The sequence below is a fragment of the Prionailurus bengalensis genome, chromosome B1 (genome assembly GCF_016509475.1).
Source record: "Prionailurus bengalensis isolate Pbe53 chromosome B1, Fcat_Pben_1.1_paternal_pri, whole genome shotgun sequence".
Taxonomy (NCBI): Eukaryota; Metazoa; Chordata; class Mammalia; order Carnivora; family Felidae; genus Prionailurus; species Prionailurus bengalensis.
Genome location: NC_057344.1, coordinates 58,644,487 through 58,655,344, shown reverse-complemented (window position 1 = coordinate 58,655,344; position 10,858 = coordinate 58,644,487). Strand labels below are relative to the sequence as shown.

The following is a 10,858-nucleotide window of genomic DNA, read 5'->3' as shown; positions in this document are numbered from 1 at the left end:
CTAGAACTGATAAATGAATTCAGTAAAGTTGCAGGATACAAGATCAATGTACAGAAATCTGTTGCATTTTTATACACCAATAATGAAGCAGCAGAAAGAGAAATTAAGAAAACAATTCCATTTAGAATTGTAACCAAAATAGTAAGATACATGGGAATAAAGCTAACCAAAAAGGTGGAAGCCTTGTACTCTGAAAACTGTAAACTACTGGTGACAGAAATTGAAGATGACACAAAGAAATGGAAGGACATTCCATGCTCATGAATTGGAAGACAAATATGTTAAAATGTCTATACTACCCAAAGCAATCTACACAGTTAAGGCAATCCCTATCAAAATACCAACAGTTTTCAAAGAACTACAACAAACAATCCTAACATTTGTATGGAACCACAAAAGACCCCAAATAGCCAAAGCGATCTTGAAAAAGCAAAGCAAAGCTAGAGGTATCAGAATTCTGGACTTGAATTTATATTACAGAGATGTAGTAATTAAAACAGTATGATACTGGCACAAAAATATACACACAGTTCAATGGAACAGAATAAAAAATCCAGAAATATACCCACGACTATATGGCCAATTAATCTCCAACAAAGGAGGCAAGAATATCCAATGGGAGGACAGTCTCTTCAACAAATGGTATTGGAGGATAAAAATCCTTGGGGCGCCTGGGTGGCGCAGTCGGTTAAGCGTCCGACTTCAGCCAGGTCACGATCTCGCAGTCCGGGAGTTCGAGCCTCGCGTCAGGCTCTGGGCTGATGGCTCAGAGCCTGGAGCCAGTTTCCGATTCTGTGTCTCCCTCTCTCTCTGCCCCTCCCCCGTTCATGCTCTGTCTCTCTCTGTCCCAAAAATAAATTAACGTTGAAAAAAAAATTTTTTTAAATAAAAAAAAAAAAATCCTAGAAAAGAGCACAGGCAGTAACCTTTTTTTTAAGTTCATTTATTTATTTTGAAGGGTGCCTGGGTGGCTCAGTTGGTTAAGTGTCTGACTTCAGCTCAGGTCATGATCTCGTGGTGTGTGAGTTCGAGCCCTCGTCTGGCTCTGTGCTGACAGCTCAGAGCCTGGAGCCTGCTTCGGATTCTGTGTCTACCTCTGTCTCTGCCCCTCCCCTGCTTGCACTCTGCCTCTTTCTGTCTCTCAAAACTGAATAAATGTTAAAAAAAATTATTTATTTATTTAGAGAGCATGAGCAGGGTAGGGGCAGAGGGAGAGGGGGAGAGAGAGAATCTCAAGCACTCTCTGCACTATCAGTATGGAGCCTGATGCAGAACTCGAACTCACCTGAGCCAAAACCAAGAGTCGGTGTTTAACCGACTGAGCCACTCAGGTGCCCCAGGTAGTAACTTTTTTATATCAGCTGTCGCAGCTTTTTTCTAGATAGGTTCCCTGAGGTAAGGGAAACAAAGCCAAAAATAAGCTATTGGAACTACATCAAAATAAAAAGCTTCTGTACAGTAAACAATCAACAATACTAAAAGGCAGCCTACAGAATGGGAGAAGATATCTGTAAACAACATATCCAATAAAGGGTTAGAATAAAAAAAAATACATAAAAATCTTATAAAACTCAATACCCCCAAAATGAATAATCCAATTAAAAATGGGCAGAAGAGGGGCTCCTGGGTGGCTCAGTCTGGTTAAGCATCCAACTTCAGCTCAGGTCATGATCTTGTGGTTCACGGGTTCAAGCCCCGGGTTGGGCTCTATGCTGACTGCTCAGAGCCTAGGGCCTGCTTTGGATTCTGTGTCTCCCTCTCTCTCTGCCCCTCCCCTCCTCATGCTCTGTCCCTCTCCCTCTCAAAAATAAATAAGCATTTAAAAAAATGGGCAGAAGGGGCGCCTGGGTGGCGCAGTCGGTTAAGCGTCCGACTTCAGCCAGGTCACGATCTCGCGGTCTGTGAGTTCGAGCCCCACGTCAGGCTCTGAGCTGATGGCTCAGAGCCTGGAGCCTGTTTCCGATTCTGTGTCTCCCTCTCTCTGCCCCTCCCCCATTCATGCTCTGTCTTTCTCTGTCCCCAAAATAAATAAACGTTGAAAAAAAAAATTTAAAAAAAATGGGCAGAAGACATAAATAGACATTTCTCCAAAGAAGACATATAGATGGCCAACAAGCATATGAAAAGATGCTGATCATCACATACCATAAGGGAAATGCAAATCAAAATTACAATGAGGTATCACTTTACACCTGTCAGAATGGCTAAAATCAACAACACAAGAAACAACAGGTGTTGGAGAGAATGTGGAGAAAAAGGAACACTTGTGTACTGTTGGTGGGAATGCAAACTGGTACAACCACTGTGGAAAAGTTTGGAGGCTCCTCAAAATTTAAAAACAGAACTACCCTAGGATCCAACAATTGTATTACTGGGTATTTACCCAAAGAATACAAAAACACTAAATCAAAGGGATACATGCAACCCTATGTTTATAGCATCACTATTTACAATAGCCAAGGTATTGAAGCAGAATAAGTGTCCACTGATTGATGAATTGATAAAGAAGAGGTAGTATGTATGTGTGTGTACACACACACACACACACACACACACACACTAGAATATTACTCAGCCATAAAAAGAATGAAATATTGCCATTTGCAATGACATAGATGGAGCTAGAGAGTATAATTCTAAGTGAATAAGTCAGTAAGAGCAAGACAAATACCATATGATTTCACTCATATGTGGAATTTAAGAAACAAAACAAACAAGCAAAGGGGAAAATAAAGAGAGGGAGAGAGGCAAACCAAGAAACAAACTCTTAACTATAGAGAACAAACATGGTTATCAGAGGTGGGGTGGGGGGAGATGGGTGAAATAGGTGAAGGGGATTAAGGAGTGCACATGTCGTGATGAGTACTGGGTGATTAAAATAAAAATTTAAAAAGAGAGGGAGAGGCAGAGGGAGATTTGACAGAGGGAGATTGGAGTGATGCACCATATGCCAAGGATGCCAGTAGCCACCAGAGGCTGAAAGGTACAAGGAACAGATTCTCCCCTAGAATTTCCAGAAGAGGCTGGCCCTGCTTACACCTTGATTTTGACCCAGTGAAATTCACTTCAGACTTCAGGCCTCCAGAAGTGTGAAAGAATGGACACTGGCTTGTATGCATTTTTGAATATTTGTATACAAATTGTTATGTGAGTTCTACTTAGTAGAATTTCTACTGAGTTCATACTTAGGAGTAGAATTGCTTGGTCATGTGGTAAGTGTAGAAACTGCTAGACTGTTTTGTGGTTGATTTCAGACTTCTGGTCTCTAGAACTGTGAAAGATAAAATAAATTATTGGTGTTTTAAACACCAAAAAAATGATAAAGCTTTCAAAAGAAAGAAAGAAAGAAAGAAAGAAAAGAAAGAAAGAAAGAAAAAGAAAGTGAGATGCAGAATATTATTTAGTCACAATAAAGAAGGAAATCCTGCCATTTGTGACAACATGGATGAACCTTGAGGGCATGATGCTAAGTGAGGATAAGTCTGACAGAGATACTTTTATTTGCGATCTATAAAACACAACAACTGTAGAAACAGAACAGATTGTGTAGAAATCTGTAGAAACACCCAACAGACTGGTGGGTGCCAGAGGTGGGAGATATAAGGGTGAAGTTGGACAAAAGGTACAGACTTCTAGTTACAAGATAAATAGGTCCTGTAGATGTAATATACAGCATTGTGTCTACAGTTAGCAATACTTTAGTGTGTATTTGAAAGTGTGCATATAGTCAAGTAGTTGTGAAGGAGTGTTTTTTTTGTGCAGCAAAAGATAACCAGAACAATGCACTGCCTCTGTGACTGGGGGTACAGACAGACCCGGCAACTTTGTAGCCCTACAATCACCTGTGCCAGCACAAGCATTATGACAAAACCTTTGCCATTGCTGGCCCTGGAGGAAGAAAGGATGCTTCCACAGGCCACTACCTTCCTATCTGACCTCTAAATATGGCGTGTCTTATTTGTGGAGCCATGTCCTAGCTGCAAAGGAAGCTGGTAGAGTATTTGGCATTTCAGCCTCTAGAGTGAGAGCTACCCTCTGTCTCATGAGGTGGTGGATTCTTCAAACACAAGAAGGGGCGTAGATACTGAGGTGCCTAAAAGAGTGGCAAATGACCACCATGACATGCACGGCCAAAGCCAGAGGGGAAGTAGGCAGAATGAGCTTCTTTCTGCCAGACTCTGCTGACAGCACAGGCTCTGGGCCGCAGAAGGCTGGTACAAAGGAATAGGCCTCTGAGAGGAGGTGCTGTGCTCTACTGGAGGCAACACTTTAGGGTCATTACACTATATCGCTTCATTTCAGTCCTTGGACTTGAAGTTGGTACTGAATGTCCCCATCTTACAGACTCCCTAGATCATATCATTACTGTGATCAAAGTCCTCCAGTGGTAGCCCATCTCAAATTAAAGTCACAGATGTTAATTTTGCTGAAAAAAGGCCTGGGAGATTTTGCCTCTCCCTCCCTGTCTTACCTCTTGCCGCTCCCCATCACTAGCTCACACTGGATCCATGCTGTTCCTGGAGCACACTGAGTACTCTTCTCTCTAGGGATTTTGTACTCATTCTTCCCTCTGCCTAGAAATTTCTTGTTCAGATATCCACTTTGGCTTGTTCTCTCAATTTCCTCAGGGTTCTGCTCAAATATTACCCTATTATTGAGACCTTCACATAAAGACCACTATATATGGATGAGGGACCTGTCCCCACCTACCGCACTTCATTTTCTCTTTACCCTACATTATTTTTTGCCTTAGCAATAAGTAAATAAATATTCTAAGAGCTGGGACTTTGCCTTGCTGCACTTCTAACACCCAGAAGAGTGCCTAGTATGTGCCTACTAGGCATTTGATAACACTTGTTAAATGAATGATCATGGTCATCATGATTATCACCATTATTCTGTGGTATCATATTTTGATTTGGGCATATTGATATATAGTCTTCATAGTGATGTATGAATAGAGGAGAATGGAGAACAGTAAGGCCAACAAATAGGCCAGGGTGTCCTTGATCACCTGGCTGTAGTAGCATTTGCATATGAACCATTGAGTTGATACAAAGCTGTCTATTAACTTGCTGGTAAGGATAAGTGGTGTCCAGTCAGTTGGATTTAGAGACTTAGGCATGAATTTTTCAAGGCTTTCATATTGTCTCATGATGGCAAATGCACAGATCTATCAAATTGACATGCTAAAAGTACCATGTGCATTGACATGAAGATACCAAGAGCTCAGCTGTGTTTGCAGTATTTATCTAACTCAAACCTTTGACATGTATCAGCCATCCCTAATCAAGTAAGAAAATTCTCAGAGGCACAACAAATGGAAATGAAAATTGGATTCATGGGTAAATACTTTCATGAATCTGAGATGGACGCGTTTAAACAAACCCAAGACAGTCTAATTCATCGGCATGCTTTTATCAAGTGAGTGTAAATGGAATGTCACAGGAGATAGGACCAGTAGTTCTTTGGGCTGCAGAACTTGTATTTCTATTCTAAACCACACCATAATGATCATTAGTCATTCATGATAGAAATCAATGATTCCACTTTTCTGACAGTGTTTGTTCACTGTTCCCAGGAACTGCCTTCTCTCTTCTCTCAAGAGGGCATTTAGAATTTGAAGCTCTTTCCCTTGGCTTGTTTATTGTGTACTGTTCATTTGCAGAGTGGCCGCAGTATCCCGTGCCAGTTTGGCAGCGTGAGGAGGGTTTGCTCTCACATTCTCCCAAGAATCAGTGCTAGCTCTCTGGTGACTTTGAATTCCGTTCCAAATGTTGGCCGTGGCTGGAGAGGCCAAGAACTTTATTCCAATCAGTTCTAGTTTCTATGGCTACGAAAGTCCCCTGAAAGAGTGACAGAAAATAAGGGCAGATTGTTCTCAATTTCTGAATTCACTGATATGTTAAAAAAAAAAATCCACCCTCTGAATCCATTCTCAGGTTGATTATTCTCTTTCTCTTTCCCCTCCCTTGTCCTCTTTCTCTCTCTTTTCTGCTGTTAGGATTATGACAAATTCCACTGGTTGTCACCCACTACCATTCATCTGTCTGTCTTCCTTTTTAATAGAACCCTGATTTTCCTCACCCCTCTTCACCCCTCTTCATAGTTGTGGATTTCAGGGGGAGATTGGCCCTCTAGACAGGGTATGTATTATGGTTGTTATAAACCACAGCCTGATTTAGGGATGGGCATTTCACTCAGTCCTAGGCAGTGAGGTGTGAGAGGAAGTTTGCTGGGTGCACTTAATAAGGAAGATTTTCTTCCTTAAAACAAAACAAATAAACTAACAGGAATCTGAAGAAATGGCCCTTTCTTATTTCCTGTTTCCAAACAGCAAGTACGAACAGACCATGTCTGTAGTTGCTTTTGCTATGTGGGTACCATGAGGGAACCCAGATAAAGGACTATGGAGAAAATGGTACTGCTGAAGCCTGGAGAAATCTTAGTACTCAATTATGCTGATGATTTAATCAATCTGGGACACTCTCCAGAGTTCTTGTAATTTGAGATTAAAAAAAAAAATCCTAATGCTGGCTAAATCATTTGGAGTTGGGCTTTCTCCTATGGCAGCCAAAAGCATCTTAACTGAGCCATGTCACTTCTGGTTGTTTGCTCAACATGTCTTTATAATTCTCCTCTCTTCACTCTTTTGGGGACTAATGAACAGCAATAAGACTTTCTAGTATTTAATAAGTCAAGATATTAAATATGATAAGTTTGTATTTTCAACAGAGGACAGATTATTGTTTCTGTTCTTCGAGTGCTACAAAATTCAGTGTTATTTTATTTTCAATATACAAAATGACACTGCATATTCTCCTATCACAGCAGGCTCTTAAAGTCGTACTATGTGAAGGAGTTCTGTTACCTGTGGGAGAGTCTGTGTTGGGTGAATAGAGGCCTCAGTTCTTGAGTTCCCCACAAAAGATTTATGTTCAAATAAAGGCAAGAAGAAGGAAGGTAGCAAGCACAAAGCAGTTTATTAAGGACGTACACTCTAAAGAAGGGAGAGCAGGCAAGCCTAGAGGTAACTGCCCTGAGGCCACAGAGGTCTCTTCTTTTTGTGTGAGCAGGGTCTTGAGTCAGGGACAGGGATGGTCTCTAATGGAGGCTGCTTCCAATCTTTTGGGGGACTCCTCCCACAGGTCAGGAGAGGGAGTTTTTGACTCTACAAGGTTTGTACTGAAACTGTCATGGCAGCCTTCCCCCACGGGAGTGGGGGCTAAAACCACAATGCAAATGTATTATAATGAGTCTACAGGTTACCCAGGGGCAGAGGTGGAAGAGGAGAGCATATCCTCTGAACCTGGGGCTCTTGGTCTGTTAGCCTCAGAGTCTTGGAAGCCATAAGGCCGGGATGTTGAGGGGTCTTGGAAGCCACAAAGTGAGGATGTTGTATCTCCTGGCTTCTAATGTGTCACCTATTTATCACTGCCTTTGCCCCTGGCTCATGTCTAACTAACTGCCTACTCTTTTAGTCTAAGGACAAGAAGATATTTAATAATTCCAAATGTACTGAGGGAAAACATTTCTGTCAAATTACATGTTTATATGCTCTTATATGTCAATTTTAAGGAGCTAAAAAGGATTTTTTTAAATCACATTAATAATTTTAATTGTTCCAAATGTTCTATTTTCTTAATGTTCTCCTCCCTATTCCTGCTAATGGCACTATAATTCTCTTAGTCATCCAGGCTTAAAACCTCCAATTTATTTTTGGCTCCTCCTACTCTCTTACTCCAGAAACAACTGTTGCCAAGCCCTCAATAATGCCATCTTAGAAATAAGATTACATCCCTTCCGTGTGCTCTACTTTCACTGCCACTAACCTAGTTCACCAAAAGCCTTCTGAACTGCTTTGCAGAAAGCCTCCATGTTCTCTCCATTCTTCTTTCTAAAGCAGAGATCTGTCATGCGTACTCTGTCCTTAGTGTGTCTAGATTGCCCCAGGAAAAAGCCTGAGCACTATTTGCTGGCATCACGGTCCGAAGAGTTGACTCCAACTGACCTCTCCACCTTCCTCCTCACCACTGTCCTCTTAAGATTCCATGTGCTAGACCAAGAGAAGGTCCTTTATTGCCCTTTATTGCTTTGACCCCTCATCTCACATTGAGTTTCTTATCTTTATCTGTTCAAATCCTAACTACCCTTCAGAGAATCTGAAATCACCTTTTTCTGTACAAAGATCTCCTGATTTCTCCCAGTCAAAACTGTTATGCTCATCATCCCCTGGATTTTACTGGGATTTCATCTCTCTGTTAATGAAGGCATTTATTACCTTTAACCATCTATCATAGTTATTTACTACATATAGTACGTGCTTTCTAAAAAGATGAAGTTCTTGAGGATGGAACTGGATCTTGTTCATTTTTGTGTTCATCTTGGAGCCTAGTATTGCCTTGATTGTAACAAATATCCAATAAATAGTACTGAATTACTAAATAGTAACTGGCTTTCTGTTCGATCTTGTTCTTAATCACCATCTGATCAATTAAAATTTAATAAAATTTTAGAAAAAAGGGAAATTGCTTGGTTTAGTCAGTTGGTCATGAATCATATGAAGGAGAATTCTTTTATTTTTAAAAAAAAATTTTTTTTTCAACGTTTATTTATTTTTGGGACAGAGAGAGACAGAGCATGAACGGGGGAGGGGCGGAGAGAGAGGGAGACACAGAATCGGAAACAGGCTCCAGGCTCTGAGCCATCAGCCCAGAGCCCGACGCGGGGCTCGAACCCACGGACCGTGAGATCGTGACCTGGCTGAAGTCGGACGCTTAACCGACTGTGCCACCCAGGCGCCCCAAAGGAGAATTCTTTTAAATGTTTTTAATGTTTATTTATTTTTGAGAGAGAGAAAGAAAGAGAGAGAGAGAACGAGGGAGGGGCAGAGAGAAGGAGACACAGAATCTGAAACAGGTCCCAGGCTCCCAGCTGTCAGCACAGAGCCTGACATTGGACTCGAACCCACGGACCATGAGATCATGACCTGAGCCGAAGCCAGACACTCAGCCTACTGAGCCACCCAGGTGCCCCTGACATGAGGGAGAATTCTTTAAGAGGTAATAAATTCAGAATTATATTAACTACAACCAACATAGATAACTTAGTTTTCCATTTCAGAGATATTCTTAATCTGGAAGACAGTTTGAATAACACATAGGCTTCAGCATTATTCTCCAAATTTATAAGTACTTTTTGGTCTTTCATCTGAAGATTATTTTTTGAATTTTACAAAAGAATGGTTTTGTTTTACTGGAAAACACCACTTTTCAAGGAGTCAAGAGCCTCATGCATCAATATCAGTATGAAGGATACTTTTATTTAAAAAATACCTAGTTCTTCCCTAGGCAGACTTTTCTGCTTATCAAGGTTAGTGTGCTGCAGTTCACTGGTAGGTATCATGATGAGATGCATAATTACCTAGTCAACAATGAACACAAGGGGGTTCTATTGAATTTCTGGAATCTAATCTGCTGGTCTGCAGAAAAACAATGCAATGCATACCCATACGTGGCGGGGGGAGGGGTTCTGAGAAATATTTAGGATTATTCTCTACACATTCTCACCTTTAATTTTTTTCTGCGCTTTAGCTTAAATTTAATACACAGTGTAAAATAGAAGTAGATCTAGAGGCTATTAGATCGGAAAAACTATGGTAAATGCACCCTATTCATTTTCATGAATGTATTGCTTAATGGGTAAGAAGATAATGTAACCCAATGCCAGTAGGATTTGTTCTGACTCAGTTTAAGGACAGATTACAAAGTAAGCACTTGATAATTGCTGAAATTAAATTCCTGAGTATTTAGCAAGAACAATTAAGATTTTATTTGTATAATAGTCTCATAACAGTACACACCAACTGGGCCTAACTTCAATCCATAGCTGGATCTAATGGTTCCTTTATCAAGTGGTGATAAAGAGGTCAAGTGGAGCTCAGAGAAACACAGCAAATAAGTAGAGAGAAGTGATTTACAAAGAGGGTTCAAAAGGATTTCTACTGTGTCATTAAATAATACCTAGGGTCCAGCCTCTTGTGACTCTGCAAATGCTAGAAAAGAGGATTTACAGTGAGACTGGGCAGACTGATGTTACATAAGAAGGCAATAGCTGAGCCACCCTGCCAGATGCCAGGTCAGTGGAGCACTCTGGGATCCTGGAACTTTCTCAGATTCACACAGCAGTGATTATGGATCTAGGCCATTCAGGGGAGCGTGAAGAGTGGCTGCAAATGGACTCTAGCAGAAATGTTTGGAATCTGGCCCTGAATTCAGCCTTCACTACTGCCTCTAGAATGTTATTAAACTTCAGGATGGAGGGTAGTATTAGCACCAAGACGAAGAACTGGATGATTTGGTTATGAGTGTGTTTCTGTCTGGATGGGGTGTCATGGAAGATGTGACAGGGGATAGGTAGATTTTCATGGTGGCATTTATCAGTCCCACTACTGCAAGATCACATGTGTGTTGTATTGTGATGTGGTTCTGCCATTATAAGACCTATCCTTTTGATTATCTATGGTTACTTTTTCTGAAAATGACCAGAATGGCTCAGATCTCTGTTGGCACTGTTTTGTCTTCCTTGCTTGCCTCTGGTCGCCAATAGGGTGCTGGGTTGTATGTACATGTGTGTGTGTCCACATGAACACAGGTGCAGGTGTGATGCGGAAGTGGGGTACACAGGTACATAAGCAGTTTATCACATAGGGAAGCGGTTCAGGGCCTAATAACTCAAGGCCTCTTAGACAAGTTTGCTGAGTGTCCCAGAGAACAAGGATGAACAATGGTGATAATGTTCTGAAGCTGGTAACAATGTTCATGGTGTGGGTCAGTGGAGGGTAGGCTCAAGAAGGAGA

At 41.2% G+C, this 10,858-nt stretch overlaps 1 protein-coding gene across 1 annotated transcript in view; it reads right to left on the bottom strand.

The window, feature by feature from the left end:
* Window positions 1–5,402: 5,402 nt before the first annotated feature.
* Window positions 5,403–10,858, bottom strand: part of MFAP3L (microfibril associated protein 3 like) — a 55,998-nt gene continuing 50,542 nt past the window's right edge. The window contains exon 4 of the mRNA XM_043565729.1: window positions 5,403–5,846. Coding sequence (XP_043421664.1) covers window positions 5,742–5,846 — 105 coding nt within the window. The 3' untranslated portion in view covers window positions 5,403–5,741. The remainder of the gene's footprint in view (window positions 5,847–10,858) is intronic.